The sequence below is a fragment of the Ascaphus truei genome, chromosome 1 (genome assembly GCF_040206685.1).
Source record: "Ascaphus truei isolate aAscTru1 chromosome 1, aAscTru1.hap1, whole genome shotgun sequence".
In the NCBI taxonomy this organism is placed as follows: domain Eukaryota; kingdom Metazoa; phylum Chordata; class Amphibia; order Anura; family Ascaphidae; genus Ascaphus; species Ascaphus truei.
The window spans coordinates 55,755,889-55,781,731 of record NC_134483.1 but is presented as its reverse complement, the minus strand read 5'-3'; the positions used below and the strand labels follow the sequence as shown (position 1 = coordinate 55,781,731).

At 42.9% G+C, this 25,843-nt stretch overlaps 1 protein-coding gene across 3 annotated transcripts in view; it reads left to right on the top strand.

Moving 5' to 3' along the window:
* FYB1 (FYN binding protein 1) overlaps positions 1–25,843 on the top strand; it is a 159,734-nt gene that overhangs the window by 61,933 nt on the left and 71,958 nt on the right. For all 3 annotated transcript variants that reach the window (XM_075588557.1, XM_075588566.1, XM_075588561.1), the window contains exon 2: positions 18,173–19,319. In XM_075588557.1, the coding sequence (XP_075444672.1) occupies positions 18,173–19,319 (1,147 nt within the window). The remainder of the gene's footprint in view (positions 1–18,172; positions 19,320–25,843) is intronic.

Below are 25,843 nucleotides of genomic sequence, written 5' to 3'. Positions count from 1 at the left end.
AATATGGTACACAACACACAGCTTTCCAACTTTTAAATTGGTAAAGGCAGTACATGTTAAATCAGGACATAGTCAGTTTGGGAAATTCCCAAACAGTTGGGCAATTTTCATACTCACCAATAACAAACTGCAGACTGAGGTCTGTAATATGTTTCTGTCATGATGTATCTGCCCAGTGAGCACCAAAAACAAAAACAAGAACAGTGGCACAAACTCCAGCACATCGGCATAAAAGTCATACTGCAGCTTATCAGGAAATACTGTTGCCACAGCATTTTTTCATACATGTTTAAATTAACTGTTCTCCAGGGGGCCTTTGTACAGTAGTGCAGAGCCCCAAATTGTACCTCTTTATTTTTTTCGGTGTCCATGCTGTTGTGGACCTCGATGAGAAGCTGTGTGTAAGAGACTGGGGTGCTTCCTGGAGGCGCTCAACAATAGGTAGCGCCACCTCCCCGCAAAGAACCCCTTATACAAAGGACCTAAGGTCTATTTTTCTTTTTGACAGGTCAATTAGAGTCTGTTGGGGTGATTCTGACAGAGGACAGGACAGATGTTTAGCGCTGGAATCAGAGCACCAGAGGTGGAAGCCATGAAATAAAAAGGAGCAATAATATGGAGTTTATAATAATAAAAATGTATTTAAAAGAATGAAAGCAAAAGCAGGACGAGTGAATGATGGGATATTATAATCAGTAAATGAAAATGGGTGAGTATGAAAGTAAGAGCGATTGAGCGGAAGATATTAAATGGGAGCGAAAGAAAGAGTGCAAGTGACAAAGAGAAAAAGGAAAGTGAGATAAAGCTGAAAGATTTAGAAAAAAGGAATTTTATCTACTGTATTGGCCCGAATATAGTACGGCTTACACTAATACGACCATAAAGTTTTGAAGGTGTTGTACATGAAAAATAAAAGGTGTCAGGCTGCGCATATAATATGAGTACAGTTTCCAGAAGGACATTTTTAGGAAAAAAACATAGCACTATTTTCAGGCCAATACGGTATATAAAGGCAAATAGGGATACCTGGCACTTAATGATTACACAGTCCATGAGATAATGTAAAGTCCATAAGATGGTAAAGTCCTATGGGATGACCTCCCCTGAGATATCCAAATGGTGAAATATGCAGATGCTGACGGATTCTCCTAGGAGAAATAAAACAGACACTCCATTGCGCAGTAACTCTGGACTCAAACACACTTAGGCAGACAATGATAATGCCTACTTACAGAATAACTCTCAGGACAGTGCAGTGGAGAAAATCTGTGCTTTAACCACTTCTTGGCTGCTGTCACGAATCCCATGTGAGCTGCTCTCCCTCTCAATGTGATGTCAGATGACCCCAACAATGCTCACAGATGGCCCCATAAAGAGATTAAGAAAGCACAAGATAGTGTAGAATGCACCAAACAATTTATTAAAAACGGCTAACACAGCCAAGTGAATACTCACATAAAAAAATGTGTTTAAAATCAGCACTATAATGCCGTCTGCATCTTGTGGGAATTCTCCTAATTGCCCAGGATTGCAGCCAGCACTTGTATCACCTATCCACGGGGTACACCAAGAAGTGTGGTCTCTCTGCCTTCCGTGTTGCGATCCGGCACCTGCCCTGTGACGTCACCTCATGCGCGTCTCCCACAACTCTAGGGAACTCCCCTATCGACGGAACCAACCAAGCTCCTCCTCTCCTAACGCGTTTCGTGACGTAGGCACGTCACTTTGGTGCATTCTACACTATCTCGTGCTTTCTAAATCACCAATGTTTTTATAGAAAAACTTAAAGAACTATTCGAAACAGAATTGGGAAGAAAAGGTAATCAAAATCAACAGTGAATATTTGAGTCACTTACGATTTTCAGATGAGATTTTTATTTCAACCACAAGTCCAGAAGTTCTCCAGCAACAAATCAGAGAACTCCCCAAAGCAAGTAAGAAAGTGGCCCTCCATATGAATCTCAGAAATGCAGTACTGAAGATTCGAAATAAATGGAATAGACTATTTCTACCCTGGCCAGGAAGTATTAATGTGTGGGAACCTTTCCAATAAAATCAATAGGAGAATGAAGATGAGAGGGAGCGCATTTGGGAGAAACAAGATCATATTTCAACGGAACATTCCATTGTGCCACAAGAAGAAAGTTTTTGACTAGTGAATTCTGCCAGTGCTAACGTATTTATGTGAAACTTGGGCCCTAAATGCGAAAGACAATTCAGAAGCTTCAGACAACCCAAAAAAGTATGGAGAGATGTATGCTGGGTATTACCCCAAGAGACAGGAAAAAAGAATGAATGAGTTTGTGACTGAGTGTACATGCCGGACAAAGAATTAGGCAATTGAGGAGCTAAATAATGAAAGAGTTGAAGAGAAATGGAGCTCGACCCTAGGTTTAGGTACTTAGCTTATGCTACTAGTCAGCTAACTAATAACAGGCGTGTAGGCAGCAGGAGGTAGCAATACTGTAGCAAAAGGAGGCACCAATTGCTTTCAGAGGTCTCTCCTATTTAACCCTGCAAGGAGCTGTGTTCCCACAGGGACTTAACTGAAGACTAGCAGGTAATGCTACCCTGCTTTCACTTTTTTGTTTTTGTAACAGGGTGGACTGCTAGGGAGGGCAAGGAAGAATGACAACGTACTAGAAACCGAAGAAGAAAGTTCTGGATTCACAGACTTAACACCCTCATACCCAATGGTCTCAATGCTGACTTTGAATTAGCACCATTCCTTACCTGACCATAATACACACTGTCTTAATATCCCCTACATCTGATACCTGCCTCCCTACTGTGACCTCTCCCATTCCTTTTCCTCCCATTCCCCTATGTTTATGCACTTATATGCTGCATACCCACTTTATGGACTGCAATATGTCTATTGAGAATTTGTAATTTGATAATCCTTAAAATGGTTTGCCTTCCTTGACCAACTGACATTCTCTTTCTCTCTTCTCTCTCCCATTTCCCATGAGTCACCGGATCGATATTTTATATGTTATGTATAAGCCATTATGGCTGAACTACTTACTATCTCTCTTAGTCATGTATTTTATTAATGTTGCGGCGTATTTGACCACAGAGTTATTTACCTTTAATAGGAGAACCTGTGTGAAATCTGATAGATTAATTAATTGGAACAATTATACACACTACATATTGGTGTGCACCCACTAGGGGTCTCATTCGCTCCTGAGGAAGCTGTCTTGTGCACAGCGAAACGCGTAGAGCCGTCCAAAGCCTGTACAGCTGTTTTTTGAACTGAAGGCGCCGGAGTTGCTGTGTTGCCCTGCTGCCCGCTTCCCTGGTTACCGTACCGGAAGTCGTCAATCCCTCACCGGATGTGATGTCAGACGCTATCCACCACGATCCGACGGGAGTCACTGGGAGGTGAAGCAACAAGCGTTCCAACTGTTCCGGCACTCTACTGCCTCAAGTAAAACCTTATGTGTACATGTCCTATGTACTTATTGTGAGTACATTTCCTATATGTTTTTATATTTATACATTTTATACCTTCGATCTATACCATGGTCTCCCCTTGTTTTCCATGAATACCTACTCGAGTGGGATTTCTCCTGCACCATCATCTGTTCGAGCTTTTGCCACTGCTGGGCAAATACTTATCTGCTGTCCCGATCAACATTTACCTGCTGTTTAAGATCTATGCTGTTTAAACACTGACCTGCTGTAAGTAGGCATTTATACAGAGCCAAGATTCGATTGCTTCAATATTGTGTTATTGTTCTGCACCATTATTTTTTATTATTTTTCCTGGGGTGTTCCTGAGACCATCGCTCCCTTCCTACCCTGGACCATCATTATTATTCATATTCTTACATTTGGCACAGGGAGAAAGGAGATAGAAAAAAACAAGGTTAATGAATTCAAACATATAATGCAGATTATAGGCTAAAGCAGTAAAATTCCGGGCATTACTGAAATCCCTGCTCTCTGTTTAAAATTCCGCGCATTATTCATTCAGTAATGCCCGGAATTTTTGGCTGTGTGCCAAGTGTTTATTTCCAGCCAATCAGCTTTTCTTTTTGTCAAAAAAGCTCTGAGACAGGGCAGGGGATTGGTCATGAGGCAGGAGCAGCTCTGAGACAGGGCAGGGGATTGGTCAGGAAGCAGCAGCAGAGCTGACAGACAGTCGAATTGGGGACGGAGGGAGAGAGTGTGTAGCTGCAAAGGAAGCGTGTCTGCAGTTTCTTTGTGTCGTGTGTGTGTGTGTTTGTAGCTGCAGTTTGTGTGTATTGTGTGTATAGCTGCAGTGTGTGTGTTATGTGTGTGTAGCTGCAGTGTGTGTGTTGTATGTGTGTAGCTGCAATTTGTGTGTTGTATGTGTGTGAAGCTGCAGTTTGTGTGTTGTGTGTGTTTGTAGCTGCAGTGTGTATGGGTATGTAGCTGCAGTGTGTGTGTGTGTGTGTGTGTGTGTGTGTGTGTGTGTGTGTGTGTGTGTTTAGCTGCAGTGTGTGTGTGTGTGTGTGTGTGTGTGTGTGTGTGTGTGTGTGTGTGTGTGTGTGTGTGTGTGTGTGTGTGTGTGTGTGTGTGTGTGTGTGTGTGTGTGTGTGTGTGTGTGTGTGTGTGTGTGTAGCTGCAGTGTGTGTGTAGCTGCAGTTTGTGTGTGCGTGTGTGTAGCTGCAGTATGTGTGTGTGTGTGTGTGTGTGTGTGTGTGTGTGTGTGTGTGTGTGTGTGTGTGTGTGTGTGTGTGTGTGTGTGTGTGTGTGTGTGTGTGTGTGTGTGTGTGTGTGTGTGTGTGTGTGTGTGTTGCTGCAGTGTGTGTGTAGCTGCAGTTTGTTTGTGTGTGTGTGTGTGTACACAGAGGGGGTGGCAGTGTGTGGATATAGATACCTGCAGTGTAAGTGTAAATAGGTGTTTTAATGTATTTACCATTTTATTTTAATAAAAAAATCTATATAACTATACAAAAGTGTCTATTATTTATAAAAAAAGCCTAAATTAAGCCTATAATAGTAATAATCCCTTCAGAACATGGCGTTACTGGCCAATAATGCCCTGGCTGGGTTAAAGTCCCTCGGCTTCGCTTCAGGCCTTCAACTCTTCCAGCCAGGACATTATTGGCCAGTAATGCCCTGTTCTTCGGGGATTATTACTTAAATAAAACTGAATAACACGATCTGCAGGTGGAAGTACAGCATCATAGAAAGTGTTATTATTCATGGTTCTTCTGCTGCACCGACTAGCAGAGAGAGTGACCTCTTACAATGATAGTGGCAAATATGCTAATTTATCTTTGCAAAATATATTAAAATGATTTAAATTAGCATATTTAACAGGTATCTCAGGTGTGTCCACACATCTCTCCACGTAGAGGGTATATAAGTAAATGATCTCTCTCTAATATGACTTTTGAAGGATGTTGATCCATAGGAAAATATAATTGCCAATAGTATCAGGAAGAAATATATGTTTCCCCTTATGAGACATAATTGGCAAATGTTTCACTGAGATTCTTTAGTTTTCCCTTTCTCTAGATCAAAACAAATATAGGATGAGTATCTCTGACGATTACATTTGAGAAATGTTGAACTCGATGGAAAATCGTTTTTTTTAACCTGTTCTACCATGTTACTATCTACAATGTAAGCTGGAGCAGATGTAGGACTGATTTCAGTATTGAGAGGAGAAACCTTTAAGATAGTCTGAATCCTGGTGAAGCTCCTTATAGAATCCACTTATCAGATCAAGTGTTGTTTTTCCATTCTATATCCTTCTCTCTTATAACACTGCTTTTTACCTACAGTGTAGTGAAGCAGTGCACAAACTGGGGGGGCGGGAGAATTTATAGGGGGGGCGCGGGCAGTTACAGAGGCCCCGCGCTATTCCCAACAGGATTTCAATTAAATGCCGGGGGAGGCGTGAGGCCTCTGTAACCTCACTTACCTGCTCTCTGCTGGGTCTTTGGCGATGCGTCGCCATGGCAACGCACATCAAATGTTGTGGTGGAGTCACGTGACATCACATGACCCGCGACATCATTTGACACTGACTCATTGGAAAGGGGGGGGGTCGTAAACGCTGCGGCTCCCGGGCAGGGGGGGCGCAGCTCAAGAAGTTTGCGCACCCCTAGTATAGTGTATGAATGTCATTAATTCCACAGAAATGTGGTTGAGGCCTCGTTCAGGGTGCCAGAGGCAGGAGTTGGAGGGCGGGGGTTCGCGAGGGCGGGCGGCAGTCTGCTGGGCGATGTGTGTTCATCCTCCCCAGCAGACTTTTTTAGGAGTTGAGGAGGCGGGGAGGAGGCAGGGCTACAGACGGCAGCTTAGGGATCCAAGTTGCAGTCTTGAAATCATTCTCAAGAATGATTTCATTGGCTGCCGAGGTCCCAGTGATGCTGCTGCAGCTTCAAAAAACAACCTGGCTTGTTTATTGAAACTGTAGCCAGCGTCAACTCCGGACTTCGGAGACAGGGCAGCTGCTACCCTGACAACCAGTATTCAATTTGAATACATTGTGTCCCACGGCAGCTCGCACGGCAGCACGCCCTCCCTCCGAAGTCTGCACCCTGAACGAGGCCTTAGAGAGTTAGTAGATTTCTATTGTGGGTGAGGGAATTTTCCACTGAGAACCATGGATCCCATGCCCTCTGGAAATTATTGATATTATCATTGAGAAATGCAGTTATCTTTTCGAATACCATACCATAACGGTAAACCCCGTTATAACGCGGTCCTCGGGGTCCACCCCGAGACCACCTCGTTAGTAACGGGGTCGCGCTAATTTTTTTTTTAAATGGCTGCCGCGCGCCTGATCGGGAGGGAGGGAGTGAGGAGGGAAGAAAGTTAATTAAATAAATAAAAAGTTTTAAAAAAATGGCGGTGATTCATCCCTCCTCCCTCTCCCTCCCAGCGCCCTGGTTTTGCGGTGCGCGGCAACGTGTGTCTGTGTCTTCCCAGCCAGATCTGCTACTGCAGCGTGTCTGAGTGTATTTCCTACCAGATCTGCTACTGCAGCATGTGTCCTCCCAGCCAGATCTGCTGCTGCTACAAGAGGTGTGGTGTGTGTGTGTGTGTGTGTGTGTGTGTGTGTGTGTGTGTGTGTGTGTGTGTGTGTGTGTGTGTGTGTGTGTGTGTGTGTGTGTGTGTGTGTGTGTGTGTGTGTGTGTGTGTGTGTGTGTGTGTTGCTGCAGTGTGTGTGTAGCTGCAGTTTGTTTGTGTGTGTGTGTGTGTGTGTGTGTGTGTACACAGAGGGGGTGGCAGTGTGTGGATATAGATACCTGCAGTGTAAGTGTATATAGGTGTTTTAATGTATTTACCATTTTATTTTAATAAAAAAATCTATATAACTATACAAAAGTGTCTATTATTTATAAAAAAAAAAGCCTAAATTAAGCCTATAATAGTATTAATCCCTTCAGAACAGGGCGTTACTGGCCAATAATGCCCTGGCTGGGTTAAAGTCCCTCGGCTTCGCTTCAGGCCTTCAACTCTTCCAGCCAGGACATTATTGGCCAGTAATGCCCTGTTCTTCGGGGATTATTACTTAAATAAAACTGAATAACACGATCTGCAGGTGGAAGTACAGCATCATAGAAAGTGTTATTATTCATGGTTCTTCTGCTGCACCGACTAGCAGAGAGAGTGACCTCTTACAATGATAGTGGCAAATATGCTAATTTATCTTTGCAAAATATATTAAAATTATTTAAATTAGCATATTTAACAGGTATCTCAGGTGTGTCCACACATCTCTCCACGTAGAGGGTATATAAGTAAATGATCTCTCTCTAATATGACTTTTGAAGGATGTTGATCCATAGGAAAATATAATTGCCAATAGTATCAGGAAGAAATATATGTTTCCCCTTATGAGACATAATTGGCAAATGTTTCACTGAGATTCTTTAGTTTTCCCTTTCTCTAGATCAAAACAAATATAGGATGAGTATCTCTGACGATTACATTTGAGAAATGTTGAACTCGATGGAAAATCGTTTTTTTTAACCTGTTCTACCATGTTACTATCTACAATGTAAGCTGGAGCAGATGTAGGACTGATTTCAGTATTGAGAGGAGAAACCTTTAAGATAGTCTGAATCCTGGTGAAGCTCCTTATAGAATCCACTTATCAGATCAAGTGTTGTTTTTCCATTCTATATCCTTCTCTCTTATAACACTGCTTTTTACCTACAGTGTAGTGAAGCAGTGCACAAACTGGGGGGGCGGGAGAATTTATAGGGGGGGCGCGGGCAGTTACAGAGGCCCCGCGCTATTCCCAACAGGATTTCAATTAAATGCCGGGGGAGGCGTGAGGCCTCTGTAACCTCACTTACCTGCTCTCTGCTGGGTCTTTGGCGATGCGTCGCCATGGCAACGCATATCAAATGTTGTGGTGGAGTCACGTGACATCACATGACCCGCGACATCATTTGACACTGACTCATTGGAAAGGGGGGGGGTCGTAAACGCTGCGGCTCCCGGGCAGGGGGGGCGCAGCTCAAGAAGTTTGCGCACCCCTAGTATAGTGTATGAATGTCATTAATTCCACAGAAATGTGGTTGAGGCCTCGTTCAGGGTGCCAGAGGCAGGAGTTGGAGGGCGGGGGTTCGCGAGGGCGGGCGGCAGTCTGCTGGGCGATGTGTGTTCATCCTCCCCAGCAGACTTTTTTAGGAGTTGAGGAGGCGGGGAGGAGGCAGGGCTACAGACGGCAGCTTAGGGATCCAAGTTGAAACATTGGCTGCCGAGGTCCCAGTGATGCTGCTGCAGCTTCAAAAAACAACCTGGCTTGTTTATTGAAACTGTAGCCAGCGTCAACTCCGGACTTCGGAGACAGGGCAGCTGCTACCCTGACAACCAGTATTCAATTTGAATACATTGTGTCCCACGGCAGCTCGCACGGCAGCACGCCCTCCCTCCGAAGCCTGCACCCTGAACGAGGCCTTAGAGAGTTAGTAGATTTCTATTGTGGGTGAGGGAATTTTCCACTGAGAACCATGGATCCCATGCCCTCTGGAAATTATTGATATTATCATTGAGAAATGCAGTTATCTTTTCGAATACCATACCATAACGGTAAACCCCGTTATAACGCGGTCCTCGGGGTCCACCCCGAGACCACCTCGTTAGTAACGGGGTCGCGCTAATTTTTTTTTTAAATGGCCACCGCGCGCCTGATCGGGAGGGAGGGAGTGAGGAGGGAAGAAAGTTAATTAAATAAATAAAAAGTTTTTAAAAAATGGCGGTGATTCATCCCTCCTCCCTCTCCCTCCCAGCGCCCTGGTTTTGCGGTGCGCGGCAACGTGTGTCTGTGTCTTCCCAGCCAGATCTGCTACTGCAGCGTGTCTGAGTGTATTTCCTACCAGATCTGCTACTGCAGCATGTGTCCTCCCAGCCAGATCTGCTGCTGCTACAAGAGGTGTGGTGTGTGTGTGTGTGTGTGTGTGTGTGTGTGTGTGTGTGTGTGTGTGTGTGTGTGTGTGTGTGTGTGTGTGTGTGTGTGTGTGTGTGTGTGTGTGTGTGTGTGTGTGTGTGTGTGTGTGTGTGTGTGTGAAAAACGGGTTCTGCTGACATGTGAAAAACGGGAGCTGCTGACATGTGAAAAACGGGGGCTGCTGACATGTGAAAAACGGGCTGCTGACATGTGAAAAACGGGCTGGTGGGCTGCTGACATGTGAAAAACGGGCTGGTGGGCTGCTGACATGTGAAAAACGGGCTGGTGGGCTGCTGACATGTGAGGGGGGGTGGGCTGCTGACATGTGAGTGTATTGTGAGAGCTGTGTGCAGTGAGTGTGTGTGCAGTGAGTGTGTGTGAAGTGAGTGTGTGTGCAGTGAGTGCTGGGAGTGTGTGCAGTGTGCAAAAAAAAAAATTCTCCTCCTCCTGTGTGTGCAGTGTGAGCAATGAGCAGTGTGTGTGCAGTGTGCAGTGTGTGCAGTGTGAGCAATGAGCAGTGTGTGTGCAGTGTGTCAGTGTGAGCAGTGTGTGTAGTGTGAGCAATGAGCAGTGTGTGTGCAGTGTGCAGTGTGAGCAATGTGCAGTGTGTGTGCAGTGTGCAGTGTGCGCAGTGTGAGCAATGAGCAGTGTGTGTGCAGTGTGCAGTGTGTGTCAGTGTGAGCAGTGTGTGTGCAGTGTGCAGTGTGTGCAGTGTGAGCAATGAGCAGTTTGTGCGCAGTGTGCAGTGTGAACAACGAGCAGTGTGTGTGCAGTGTGTGTGCAGTGTGTGTGCAGTGTGTGTCAGTGTGTGTGCAGTGAGCAGTGTGTGTGCAGTGTGTGCAGTGAGAGTGTGTGCAGTGTACAAAAAAAAAAAATATTTTTAATTGCGATCATTACTGGAGCTGGTTGTTTCCAGTTAAAGGCAATACAGCATCTGGTTGCTGAAAGAATGTGTGTCATAAATTTGTGTTCTACTTTGGTAATGTTTTGAGGTCGCTTATTAAGTAAAGCTAAAGCTGGGTTTGGATGAATTGTTATCTGTAGTAAATACGTATTGTTTTACTCATTGTAAAAATAAGTTGGAACAGTTGGGTCCACAGAGTTTTTAGTCAGGGACATTCCCACCAGATATGAAAGAAAGTGCCCTGCATTCCACAATTTCGAAAACACTGTGATGAGGTCAGGATATATTTTATGAAGTTTGTAGGGGGTGAGATACCACATATAAAGTAGTTTGTAACTGTTCTCTTTTATAGTGGCATTGATAGAGATAGGTGATATTGTCTCCCAAATCTCTTTCCAATCTTCAGACTCAAGAGGTTTTCCCAGGTCTTTGTCCCATTGTTTAATATAAGACATATTTGTGTTTGTATAATGGGTAAGTAGTTCTTACTATAGCGTTGAGATCAGACCTTTGAACATTGGGTTGTCCTTGCAAATATTTTCGTATACGGTACTGCTGGAGTACTGTATAGGAAGGGTCCTTTAAAATTAAATGTTAATCTGTAAATATCTGTATAGGTTGGTGGGAAGTACTGTATTTGATGGATTTCTTTTAATGAATGAAATTATTTTATCCGGTTTCTGTCTAAGATATTTCCAATTCGTATGAGACCCTTTGTCATCCACCATTTAAATTGGTTTGTGGACAAATCTGGTGGAAAGGCTGGATTGTCGAACAGGGGTGTCTTGTTGATAGTTGGTGTGGTCATCTTTATAGTGGGGATTTCCCATATGCTTAAGAAGTGAATAATAGTAGGGAGTGTTGGCGATTTGTAATAATCTTTCTTTTGGGCTTAGCCAGAGTTTATTGTCTAGTTTTACTGGGGTTGCATTAGATTTGTCTATGTCTACCCATCTGATTATGCACTCTGTTGTATGTCAAAGGCTGGTTTGGATCAATTGCTCCACCCTGTTATACTGTTGGAGAATTGACACTCCCAGCCCCCCCCCCCCCCCCCACGGATTTGGGGATTGATACAATTTGTCGGCTGACTCTAGCGTTTTTACCACCCCATATGCTCTGTATCTTTTGTTGTAGCGACTTTAAGTCTCCCTTAATCAGAGGGATAAGCAGTGACCTGAAAAGAAATAGAATCCTGGGCAGTAATGTCATTTTGACTGAGTAGATACGTCCTATCCAAGATATGGAATACTTAGACCAGGCTTCGAGATCCTTTTTCATTTTTTTTATACATATAAGGATAGTTAACCATACTGTAAGTGGGGGTTATCTTAACACCTAGAAAAGGTCCCTTTGCCATTTGAAGTCAAAGTTTATTGTTATACATTTTACTGTTTCAGTGGGGTAGATTAATGTTTAAGGCCTCTGAATTATTACCGTTAACTTCATAATATTAGTTTTATGTCTGAAGCGCTTATTCCGATTTTGTGTTATATTATTATTTCACGAGTATTACTGCTGTGGCAGTGGCACCAATAGCAGCACCATCACGCCAGTCCTGCTTATTTACGCTTATGTAGAAGATTTTTGCAGTACAATGCAGCAGTAAATGCTGCTAACCTGATGCAGCAGTAAATGTTTTTTTCACAGAATGGCTGTGAGAATTTAGTAAGCATATCTGCTCTGTTGAAATCAGGAAGTGCGTTTAGAAAACCTAACTTCCCTCAAAATGACTTTTCACATTAACATGTAACTGGTGTTCATATACAGTATATCATTTCCTTTAGTATGTGTAAGTACAGTAAAGGCAATTCAAGTGCCTTAGGATTTTACTTATTTTATTGTAGCTTTCTTGATACCATACCAGGTCGTAACCTAGTATTTGGTACAGTATGAGAATAATAAGATAACAAAGTGCAGTGAGAAAACAATAGCTTTGTGTAATGGGGTAAGAGGAAGAACTGCTATTGCCTCACATGTACATTAAGCATAAGGTTGTTTCAAGTCTGTGACGTATGATTGTGTATATGTAACACAAATGCACGGAGCTCCAGGGATGAATGTTCAACAACACACTGTGAGCTTCTCCAGCAAAGGAGTTAACACTGAGACTTTTAGGGGAACAATATTAGGGTTTAAATCACAGAGCCGTTGCTTTCGGCTTAATAAAATGTACAAGAAGCCCAGTGGCATGAAGTGTTAAAAAATAACACGCACAAATCTAACAGTGACTTTGTGAGAATTTATCAAATTGGTCTCCATCTAACTGCAAGGGCAAAATATTTTAGCGTTATTTTATTATTTGCATAAATCACTGTTACTGCACCGACACACTTTATTCGAGCAAATACCCAGTATGTACCTGGCAGATACCTGGAATGCGCCGCTCCTGACCTCTGACAAGCCCCGTTGCGTTTGCCTTCCCAGCCTGGGTTCATGCCTGGCTGACGGGCGGCTGATCTGTTAAATGATAATGATTAGGATTTAATAGGCTGCAATGCTTCGCGTGTCTACCAGATGGCATAAATTCATGAATTGTAATGCAGTATATATATATATATATATATACTGTGCAGTATTGCAGCCAGCGGGAATAAAATGCTTCAATCCCTGCCTGGAAAATAACCCAATGCACTCGGGCAGAAAACAGTCACAAACCTCAATACACCCGGGTATACCCGAATTCGTGGGACTAGCCGAGCTCGAATAAAGTGTGTCGCCAGTGTACGTGCACAAAATAGGAGCACTTTCTTTGCGCGGTCCACATTTTATGTGTAGCCCCAGTCCCCCTTGGGCTCCTAGTCTAATTCCCCTTACCTCTGCATTGCCTACGGGTGTTGGCGGATAGCAGTCAGGGAGAGGCAGCAGCAGGGCGCATGTGGTGTGGAGCTGGAGCGGCGACCGGGTTGCCTGAGGTCCGCATGTGCAGTAGCATCCATAGCGGCGGCCATTATAGGGAAGGCTCCGTGCAGGGACTACAAGTCCCATGAGCCTTAAATAGGGTTGTCAAAATTTCCTACAAGAAGAGGAGACATTTTTCACGTGCTTAGACCGCACGTCAGTCGGTGCTGGGACATGATAAGGGTAGGGTGTGGCCGCTGCACTAGGCCAGAGACCCCCTCTTAGGCCTAAGCTAGGCCCCAACTCCCCTCAAGTTGTGGTTGCTGCAGGGACCGGCCCATAGGATAGGGCCACGGCCCTGTAGGACCGGCAAAAGTGAGGGACACCGACAGAACACGGTGGTCTCCCGTTCACAGGTGGTCTGGGACCAGACACCTATTATACAGACATTCCTAAAGGTGGTACCATCCATGCGGGACCCACTCAACGTAGAGGCGGGTTGCGGCACCAGATCCGTGGATTCCATCATCCTCAAGACAGCATCAGCGTGCCCGGGTGTGGACCCACCCGGCAGGTATCTTCCTCAAAAGTGCACCAACACACACAGTATAGTGGCAGCGCTGACCACATATAAAGGGTGGGGCTATATCCTTGTGGACACTAGGGTGGTTTAGTGCCCGGGGACCTCATCAGGGGACAGTCTCATGTGGGGACTGTGGACAAGGGTCGTTGGTGGGTGGTTGCGGCCGTGTGAGGCTGGAGGGTAGCTGTAACCAGTAGCCATACTATAGTGCGATAGTAAACTGTTATTTTATGTTACCCAGTGTGGTTATTGTGTGAGCATATATGTATATATATATATATATATATATATATATATATATATATATATATATATATATATATATATACAGTGGTCGACAAATCACCAAAAAATCTACTCGCCAAACAAAAAAATCTACTCGCCACCTAGTACCACACGTGTGCTGCTTGGGCCAATAGGAGCTCGCCACGATGTTAAATCCACTCGCCCGGGGCGAGCAAATGTATAGGTTTGTCGAACACTGTGTATATATATATATATATATATATATATATATTTAGGTCCTGTAACGGGCAATTCCACATTGTATAATAAGTTACAGGTGGAGGCGCTGACGAACATTGTTCCAGGATACACCCCAGGCTCCCTGCAGCGGAGGCCCAGACCTCCTGTGAGCCGCATGTATTGCACCATACGCACACCGTAGTCACATAATCTCACAGAGGGTGGGGATACATGTGCTACATATGTAAATGTTGTGTAGCAGAGCAGAATAGACACAACTTCCTGTGTATCTATACTGTATGCTTTAGAAACCACTTCCTTTGTAACCCACAGTAACCAACATGGGAGTCCTTTCCTGTAGCAGGGGTTGCTCTAATGGTCTCATACCTGCCACTAACACACAATGTGATAATGATTAATGATCCAGTCCAGACTTCTTCCTTAGAGCATTATACTAATGTTTCGGACACTAGAGCAAATGGGGATCGTTCCAGACCGAGGACATGATGATTATCGCACTGTGAACCTGGAGTTAGTTGCTTTGGAGGGGATAAGAAGATGTTTTCTCAGACATTAGGGCCAGTAGCTGTAATTATTAGGATCACTGCACGAATGTTTGTCAGTAACTCATAATGCGGAGGTAGGTTTTGCAGTGTCTGCACTCTGCAGTCATGCCCAGCTTTCCATTTCAGCATGTTTATTTTCACAAAGTTAGGAACTTCAAACGTTACTTTAACCACAGTAAGCTGACCTTTTATTATAATATCAAAGTTGGTGTCAACCTAATAGAAATGTACTAAAGTACCATGAAAGGCTTTAATAACCCTGACATTAATATATCACTGCGCTTGGAGATTTTCTTAGGTATGTAAATGTAGCCCTCTTTCCTCCACCCTAAGTGAGATTGGGGTGGGTAGGTGTATCTGACTACTTATCAGTGTGGTGCGGTACCTGTTGGCAACCACGAGAGCTGAGCATCTGCCATGGGGAACCTGGGGTCTATACTTACACTCGGTGCAGTGCCTCCACTGATGAGGGATCCCAACGTGGTGGGATTGTGCCCTCACCAGAACAACCATACAGTAAATACACACAATGTGAATAAACAGTATCTACTGAGCATGAACGATAACTTCAATGAAACTCTCTTTGCATAACATCAATACATCATATGAATAACATTGCATCACCCTGAATGCATACCATCCCCTCACCCACATGTCCATCATCACATCCCCCTCACTCCCTTGAGTGTCCACAACAATAAAGACCAATGTGAGTGTGAGGGATAGCGCTTCCCTGTGTTGTTTCCCGGTGGTGCACTTATTCTACTACCTCCCTGGTCACTGCTCCTGATCAGGATAATCCTTGGACTCAGCAACACCGCACAGTGATCCCATGCCACACTGCGCTGCTCTCTGCAGGAATGGATACTCTTTCTGCACTCAGGCTGCACGGCATTCAGGCACTGTCCTGCAGCATGTCTCTTCCTCTTTCTCTGAGTATGTGAAGGAGTCCCTGTCTTAAGGCAGTCCCTATCACATACAGCTTCCCTCTGCAGTGTCTCCGGGGACTAACTGGGCCCTGGGGTATACCTCTACCCTAGCTCCTGCATGCAGAAGATCTCTTCCGGTAGCTTCTGTCTGATCCCAGACTCTGGCAGCTCACCACGTGCAACTGGCACTGGTGATATTCACATACTGTATAACTAGAAAGCAACCCCCCTTCTTCCTATGAGGGGCCTCTCACTGACACAGCCAAATAACTGCTGCAGCTGCACTAGAAAGCCACACTGTCTCTTCTTGTCAGAGCACACAGCACTGCAGCTGTGTCACTGACAAGACTTACACACACCTAAGGGCAGGGTCCCCTACCTAAGGGGCCTTCCCTAAGAACTTACCCACTAACCTAGTGGGGAGTGGGACCTACCTGGGGCCTGGGGGTAACCTGGCCTAGTGTAAGAGCCTTACACACCCTCGCCCTTCCTTCTCCCAGCTCCAACTGCCTACCGTGGTCCCTGCAACATTGTATCCTTCTCCCACAGGAGAAGCTGCAAACCCTATTTGCTGGCGGGCTGCACGTGATGTGGGTGAAAGGGCAGTCCCCAGAGGCTGCTGGGAATTGTAGTCCACTCAGGACCACTTTAACATTGGGACCGCGTGCGCTATCTTTACTGCGCCTGTGCGAAGCTGTAATGGCCGACGCTATGCTTAACTGCGCCTGCGCGACCTCTAGAGGGCCTTCCTGCCTTTCTGCCTTCTCAATGGTGAACCGAGGAGCCAAAGGGGACCTGGCTACATAAACTAAAATATAAACATGATATAAGATTTCAAACGTCGCAAATCGCTATTACCTACTTATAGTCATTTACACAACATAAAGTTTCAAATATAGGAAAAAATTAATAAATAATTCCCATCAGCCTTTAATAAGCTTAAAGGTCTATTGATAGAGCAGTCCCAGGTAGAAGGTAAAAAAATGTTAACTACTCATCAGTTTAAGCAGCTTCTCTGGAAAGATTAAATAGCCCTTATATTAACTGTTTAAATTATTTGTAACCTGTTTCCATTTTCTCCAGGTCCAATTGAAGTTTACAAGCTACTTATGTTAATGTTTGAGTAAGGCTGAGTCCATAGAGACTGCAGCTGTGCGGAGGCGCGCGGAGGCTGGGGCCTTAGTGCGCGCGCCGTCCGGGGGCGTGTCTGGGGGCGGGCCAGTGACGTCACGGAGCTGGTTCGCCCTCATTGGGCGAACCGCTCACGTGACCGGCCCTCCGCTCCCCTCAGTGCCAAAACTTAAATTGAAATGTCTCCTCCGCACGCTTCAAGCGCCCCCTAAAGCCGCCCTCATAAAGGGTGCCGGGGGTAAGTCCGCTGCCTCAGCGTGGCTCCGCGCGGGTCAGCGGCTAAGTGCTGACCATGCCTGCGGCCTAATAAAGGCTTTATAAGAGGGCTGAAGGAGTGGCTCAGTTAGTAACAACACTGACTCTGGCACGGAGCTTGAATCAGGGGGGCCTGTTCAATTCGCAGCTTGTGACCTTGAGCAAGTCACCCCATCTCCCTGCGCCTCAGGCACCAAAAAGATAGATTGTAAGCTCCACTTGGCAGGGACTGTTTCTACAAATTGTCTCTGTAAAGTGCTACATAAAACTAGCAGCACTATACACGAACAAGCAATTGTTATTATTATAATTACTATAACAATACTGTCCTTAGTTCACCTTTGTCCAAGCAGAATTTGCCCTTATTATTGTTGTTTTATAGTTTGTTGCCACTTAAGAATTTTTTTATACTTTAGAATTTTATAGCAATGCAAAGGTTCCTAATTAGTTTAATTTCATTCTAATTTCTAAGCGTAGAAGAAGGGAGATTGTGAAGAGCACAGCACTGATGAGTGAGCCTAGGTTTGAATCCAAGGATTACCTCTTGTGACTTAGCCAGTCCCCTTACTTTCCTGTTAACAATTTAGCATAGGTTGAACTTGATGGACCTATGTCTTTTTTCTACCTCATCTACTCTGTAACTATGTAACTTTGCATTATACTGTTGCATCTGGGATCCCATAATGTGATTCAGCCATAGAATATAAATGCCTCAACACAGACATATTCATTATTTTACAATATGACTCTGAATCTGTTAGTATGTTTGTGTTCCCCTCATTGGAAAGATCCTAGCCTGTGCAATTAGATTTTTCTATCTTCGTCAGAAAACATAAAAGATGAAAAGTAGAGTTGCTTTTCATGTCAAAGCAGTTATACTGCAGATTAACAAAATTGTGTTAAAACTAAAAAAAAAAAAACTGATAGATTTGTAACCATGACAGAGTAAAAAAAAAAAAAATAGCCATAGAGGAGGATATATGTTACAATATCTTATATCCAATCAGCTCTGTTGCAAGCCTCAAACCAGGAAACGTTTGATATAGCTGTGTATGTGCACACTGCAACATTTCTCACTTCAGCTCTTTTTTTGCATTCTGTTTGTAGGCAAGAAATACAAATGTGAAGTCACTTGCAGCAAAATTTAACCCAGTGCCCAGCCCGATGGAGGATTTGGAGAGCAACCCCCCTTTCAATACACCAGGTCGCCCTGTTCCAAAGGTGGGAATACAAGCTAGAAAAGCTGCACTTGAGAAACTCACCAACGCAACAACAACACATTCTGCATCCGGGGTTACTTCACCCAAGAAACCTGAATCTCCCAAACTTCCAAGAGGATTGAAACCTTTACCAGAACAAGTTAAACCTTCCTTTCCAAAGCCCAGTGTAGGTGTGAATAGACTTGGTAGCTCTTTTCATGCGCCTAACAAGGAAACAGACGGAAGAGGTGTATTTCCCAAACCATCTGGGTTTAAGCCTTCTGATCTGCATAAAGAAGAGCCAAAAGTATTATTTCCAAAACCAACAGGGACTAAGCCTTATATTGGTAATAGCTCCCAACAATATGAACATAAGATTGCAGGAATTAAGCCATCACTTCAGCCTGAGCAACAGGAAAATGAAGAAAAACTCACATTTCCCAAACCATCTGCCCTAAGGGGAGTCATTGTCACAAAAGAGAATGAATCCAAGCCTACGTTCCCCCCCAAAATAGCTGTAGGGCCAAAGCCTTCTTTAAATCTAAATGTATGTTCCAGTGAAAACAATTTTAAGAAAAATGCTTTTGTGCCAAAAACATATTCAAGTTCTCAAGATGTCAAACCATTCAAATCGACAAAGGAATCGACCGAAGGTAATGAGGCATCAAGTCCTTCACCCCCATCTTTTCTTGGAGTGACATTAAAGTCAGCATCAACATCAGGAGTAAAATCCATTCAAAGTCCATTTTTTAAGCAAAACCTGGAAGAGAATGTTGAAGGCACAAAGCCACATAATGTGGGAAAAGATTTCATGAACAAATTAAAGCAAGATGATAACAACTCTAGACCCGTCGCAACCAAATTCCCAAGACTGCAACCTAAATTTATAGCAGACCAAGGGCCCAGTTTCCTGGACAAATTAAAGGAAGAGAAAGATCCGTCTGAGCCAAAGAGGAAACCTCTTCAACCTTTGTTTAAATTAGGTCCTGCACCTCAGAAGCCTTCCAGGCCACCTTTTGTTGACCTCGAACGAATTAAAAGTACAAAAGGATATGGTAAGTTTCATTATCCAATTATTCTGGATCCATCTTTTAATGGGGAAAACAATAGATGACAGTTAAGAAAAAGTGTAAGTTCAAGTTAACCATTGTTGTTTTCCTTGCTTTTGTATTACACACATCTGAGGTACAGTGAATGGCTACTACCCATTGAACACTGTTCAAATTGCCGCACATTCGTTACGCTGTAAGAATAACATGCCATTGTAAATATAAAATGACCTGACTTGTCGAACGTTCACTTTACCCCCAATGTACAAAAATTAGAATATTATGAAACCAAGTATCAAAGACCAGTGATAAACAGACTTCTCATAGCTATAATTCCTGAAGAAATGTAGATACAGTACCATTTAATGTGTCAACAGGAGAGTTCATCATGTATCTAATTGTGCACTAGCTATCTAGATCTCACAAGGCTTCTGAAAATAGACTTGTAACTTAAGATCTTGAACGCTTTGCACGACTACATATACTGTAGCAAGAAAGCAGTTCATTGTCTATTAATGGATATTATTAATATCACCTGCAAGGAATGTGGATTCAAATGAGAGTGTTTAAAGGTTGAAATATGGGAGCAACAATTGGAGAGCATAATGGTAAGGACAATATAACCCCGTAACTTTATAGATAGAACTGATGTAAAATGAAGCAGCTCTCTTTGTCAAAATGGGATGTGAATAAAGATCTTAATCTTTTTCTGCTTACAATTACAAAATGGTTGATCTTACAGCAAAGGCTCATCAAATGTTATTGTGTTCTTGCTCCCCAGTTTAGGCCCCTTTGGGAATTATTTATCAAAGATTCCCAGCTGAAATATATGTGCACATAATTTATCAAAGTAAAAATAAAATAAAAAAGCAGAGGGGTTATTTTTTGGGATACATTCGGTGCAGTGTTAGGCACCAGTATTGTCCCTCTTTTGCAGCTGACAGAAGCTAATAAATAGCCTCCTAATGTGTTTTGTTTAATTCGCCAATATTGGTAGAAGTGTTACCAAAAATGTTTAACTGAGGTACAACAACTCATTTTATGATTTAGTAGTTGATTTATTGCATTTTGCTTAGTTCCTTTAAGTAAATATGTTATTAAATGGATCATGTATTACACAAATGCTTCAAATATATGGTTTAACACATCAATATTAATTCCAATAGCTCTAAGGTCTTTGGGTAGTGCTGCTTAGATAAGTGCAGTATTGTGTGCATTGTAAACTGTTTTGAAAGTAGTTCTACAGTATATTTAATATTCTGAGCAGAAGTAAATCCTAAAGCAATAAATACATTCTATGAACAATGAAAGGTAATTGTTTCTCAGTGGTTTAAAAATGCAGCAGGTGCTAAAATAAAGCAGTCGTCATCATTCTTGCCTCGAGGCTATTGATACCATAGTAACCAAAGGGGCTGGCAACGCATTGCTATCCTCTGCCAGTGAGGGTGTTGAGAAACAATATACTGTTTATTTAAGGGAATTAGTTTGACGCAACTGTTTCCTGTTTTTAATGCTAATCACCCTGGTATGAAGCAAGTATACTTAGAAACATCAGCAAAAGTAAAACTGACTTGGATTGCACCATTGGCTACGCTTATAGTGATGGCGATGGCGACGGTTAGGTGACGGTCGCTGGAAAATCAAATAGAGATTACTTCCAGCAATCGCAACAAATCCATCGCGCCATCGTGTCGCGCTTACTATAAGCGCACGCGATGGCGGCAATGCATTTGTTTTGCCGCGACGTTGCGTCGCTGTCGCCGTCGCCAGCACTATAAGCACAGCCTAATTAGTATCACTCCTAGGCTCTGATAAGTTACATTTCCTGTATTGTCAAACAATATATTTCAGGGGTCTTGAAACACAGGATATACCGCATATTACCCCCTACCCATTGAAACCTCATTCTGCCCTGCAGATAGGGAACACCATGTTGTCACATCACCCAATGGCAGAAGTCTGTCAATAGCCTACAAGTCAATAAAAATATCCTTCTTTTATCAGTTAAGAAAACAATATTTTCACAGGCTTGTGAATACATTTTAACCAAGGCTACAACTTCTGAAGGCAACATAATTCAACCCCCATGGTCATTTAGTCTACTCTCCTCATCTGCCCTCTTAATGTCAGGTAGTCTGCAGAGTGTGAGTAACACTGTATCTTTCTTGTATCCTCTTCCTAGTGTTATAAGAAATGGGTAATGTCCAGTCAACAATGCGTTCACTCCCAAGGCAAGTTGACGCCTTGTTAACTGTATTTTACCCTGCTTCTTAATACATAGGCCATTTTTGTGGAAAGCAGGAGGTTATTGTCGTCTTGCTTATATTTGTGTCAATGTATAAAGGTGCTTTGCTCCAGTCTTTGCTCTGTGTGCACCAGCTTGAAGTGTAGGGAACGTCAGTAGAAGACGTTGCACATTTTATAATCCGATGTATCAAACTCTTCGTATCTGTGTTATTTTGCCCATTTCCTTTGCACCAATGCCTCTCATGTGCAAGTGTAAGAAACCGGCTTAACACGTTTCCTACATCTGTTTCAACCGGGAGCCAAACAAGCTGCGTTGCACCCCAGCTCACTCGCCTTTACGTTGACACATAGGTCCCGTTACATGTCTTTACCTTTATCCATACAGAAATATATCTCACATGTGGAGTTCTGTTTCAAAATGTGCCAGCTACAAAACTGGAATACAGATGTAAGAGAAACAACACCAGAGTTATCAACATGCTGGTCCTGTCTTTTTCTATTCACTTTTACTTCTGTAAGAGGAGATGCCCCCCCAGCTCCCCCCCCCCCCCCCCCCCATCCCCTATTTCCTGGTACATGTGGAGCAATGCATAGATGTTGAGAAATAACACTGTAGGGCGAGAAGAGCTAAAAGTACAGTTGAATAATATTCTCAGTCAAATGTGAGATGAATGTAGGGCAATAATGCACTATAACAGTGTCCCAATGAGACACCGATACTCCGGATTAGAGCTGCAGAGAGCCTGGATAGGAACCCGCTGGAGCTACTCCATACCACACGTTGCTTGTGCCGGGTTGGAGGGGCGTCCTGTCTCTCGCGATGGAGAGTATATCCGGAGACCGTCAGGGGATCACAGTTGTAAATGTGTACAGTTGTAAACGTGCAGAGACTTCCTCATGGGCTGTCGTATGGTGACGTCAGTGCATGCGTCGCTACGTCCTGACGCGTTTCGTCACGTGCCGTGACTTCATCAGAGGATGACCCTGTAGTGGCAGTGACTTCCTTAAGTAGCCAATGTTGCTAAGCAGCATCACAACAACTACAATCAATGGATAATTGTGTATTAGTAACATATGTTGATGGCGCTAAGGGGGCGTACCTGCTGCTAGTAGGTCTCAGTAGCATGTATAAAAAACATACAGAGACACCGATGATGAGATTTAATGCATGGATAGGTTTGAAGTGCTTCATATTATATATATATATATATATATATATATATATATATATATATAGATTATATATATATATATATATATATGTGTGTGATAAAGAATGTGTGTGATATATATATATATATGTGTGTGATAAAGAATCACTGGCACTCCAATATAAATTCAATAATGAATAGGTGCATGTCCCATAGAAATAATAAAAGTATACATTACCGTATAGCAGCAAAAAGGAGACAGCACTCAGGTGAATGAAAATAAATGTATTAAATACAGCACATAACTCAAACGTTTCGATCCCCCTGTGGGATCTTCCTCAGCGGGGTGCACCCCCCTGAGGAAGATTCCCCTGTGGGATCGAAACGTTGGAGTTATGTGCTGTATTTAATACATTTATTTTCATTCACCTGAGTGCTGTCTCACTTTATATATATATTTCTTTGGTAAATGTGGTGGTATTTTTTCCCATAAGTACTGCTCCCGTTTTGCAGTAGAAGACAGTGATAATTAGCTGTTACTCTGTCTATTAAAGCAGCAGTCCAAGCTGACGTCCGTCCTCCGCCTTTAATATGTGCATCAATACAATCCACACAATGATAAGTATTTAGCTATGTTGTTGATCGATCCGTTCTCTTGTGATCGATCGGCGAAGATTCGACTCGGTTGCTCACTAAAGTATTTACTCAGTATCTGTGACTTTGTAAATGGTTGCTATAGAAACAAAAAAAGGCTTGTTACATTTTAACACAAAAAATGTAATTCAGAGTTGTTGTTTTTTTTAAAAAGCCTACAAGTATTTTCTCATAGTACAGACCTGATTTATTAATAAAAAACACACATGTAGGATGTTGCTTGGTCTGCAGCTTTAATCAGTATTGCAGATGCTTGTGTTTCATAAAAATGCGTTCCATTTCGTGTAAGCGTAAGAAAATAATTTCATATTTTTCCCCAGGTTTATGCAGTCCTATTTCATCCTTACTTAAGACACTTCAAATATTTGGGCATTACGACTGTTACATTGGGCAATATGTTCGCAAAGGGTGTATAACCTAGTAGAAAACTTGAATTCAATGTGTTGTTTACAGTACTTGCTTTTACCACGGACTGGGCCTAAACTAAATGTATTGTATAAGTGACACACACACACACTTTTTCTTTCAGCTCGATCACTCAACCTACTACAGTAATTCTGTCTAGTAACAATGTTGTATTTTGTTGTATGTAATTTATCCACGTAGCGCACAAAATAACTTGACAGCTGTTTCACTTGCTTTATATTTCATGCTTTTATTTGTTATCATGTTTCTGTGCACTAAATATGAATTCGCTGACATGACCGGCTTTATCTTTTGCAACGTTTTCCTGCCTGTCGTTGTAATGTATATTTCAGGAGCGTTTCAGTGTCTTTTTTTCATGTTTGGTGCCTCGTTCATGAGCTGTGCACAGAAAGAAAAGCAATATGTAAAATAATATCTAATGGGTGCAGTTCCCATCAAAAACTAATCTTGTAAACTGATATTGCACCTTTCACTACTTTCTGTCAGTAATACTTTGGCAACATGAAAAGTTCTCAAGAATATGAAAGCCAGCGATAAAATATTACATTTGAGAAAAGTGCAAATGGAAACAAGGAAAACTTAATACATATATAGTAAGTTACAGCAGGGGGTGTCCAACGTCAATTATCAAGGCCCTCACCCCCTCCGCCCCCCCCCCCCCCCAACAGGTCAGGTTTTCAGGATATCCCAGCTTCAGCACAGGTGGCTCAATCAGTCCCTGCTTCAGCACAGGTGGCACAATCAGTCGCTGCTTGAGCACAGGTGGCTCAACCACAGGCTCAATCTTTGACCTGTGCTGAAGCAGGGACATCCAGACTTGTAAAGGGGGCTTGAGAACTGGAGTTGAGCACCCCCGAGTCACAGGGTCCTTCAGGTAGTTACCTACTGAAATGAAGATTAAAAAGTTAAAGAAATCAGATAGACATACAAAGATAAATTGTAGCTATGGTGATATTTACATAACTCATTCATTTATAATGGAGATATTTAATAACTAGGAATTGCTGGTGTCTCCTTAAGAGCAGGGGTTTGTAGGGGCATGTGCATTTTCTTAAAACACAGGGCATTCTGCTGTATTAATAAGCAGCTTTTCCCTTATTTATTATGCATGTCACGTGTATTACTGCTGTGAAGCGCTATGTACATGGGCAGTGCTGTAAAAGTAAAGATATCTGTATATTTATACATTTCTCTTAATTAATGGACTGAGGCAGAACATCAATATATCCATAAAAATGACCCTCATTTGTGCATTTTCATATACCCTGTAATTAAGAAACAATTGATTTGAGAGGTGGGACTTATAATATGTTCTAGAAAGGTTGGTAATATCATTACTAAATCTCGGTGGCTAACTACAAGTGTTCTTGGCCTTTGCTTCTGTTCCTTAGGGACGAAGCTAGTTCTTCGAGCTGCTCACACCTGGCACTGAGCGAGAAAGGTTAATGCCGCCTCAGATCTGGCACTTTGAACTAACGCAATCCTGCTCCATTATATTGGTTACTCAAAAAAAACACCTCCCCTAACTGCTCCAAAACCACTGCTCACATTGCTAGCTGACAGAAGGAGACCAGCAGATACAACACACAGTTCATGGACGCAAGTGTGATGCCAAATCTAAAATGGTGCTATCTGCGTCATTAGGAGAAATACTCCAAACTTGTTTCAGTTACAACACTTGATAAATATCCCCCAAAGTATCTAGTCTTCTTTTTAGAACAATGTCACAGTCAGTGTGGTCCTTGTGATTTGTAGGGTAATTTAGTGGAAAAGTTAAATCTATGGGATATTATCTTTGCACTATAGAAATCAATTACAGTATTTTAATACTAACACAAACTATGAAAGAAGACAACACTATGTTTAAATCTAAATTTAAATGCCTCTATATAAAGGAGCATTGCCTTCCAAAAAAATTTGAATGCCCCATGGTGGGAATCATTTGGTCTTTGGACCTCAACCAAGTTAATTGCAGCTCCGTGGAGCGCCTGCTTTCTGTAATACTTACCTCCGAAGGTCATGCTGGTATCTCCTGCATGTTTAAACGTCTTT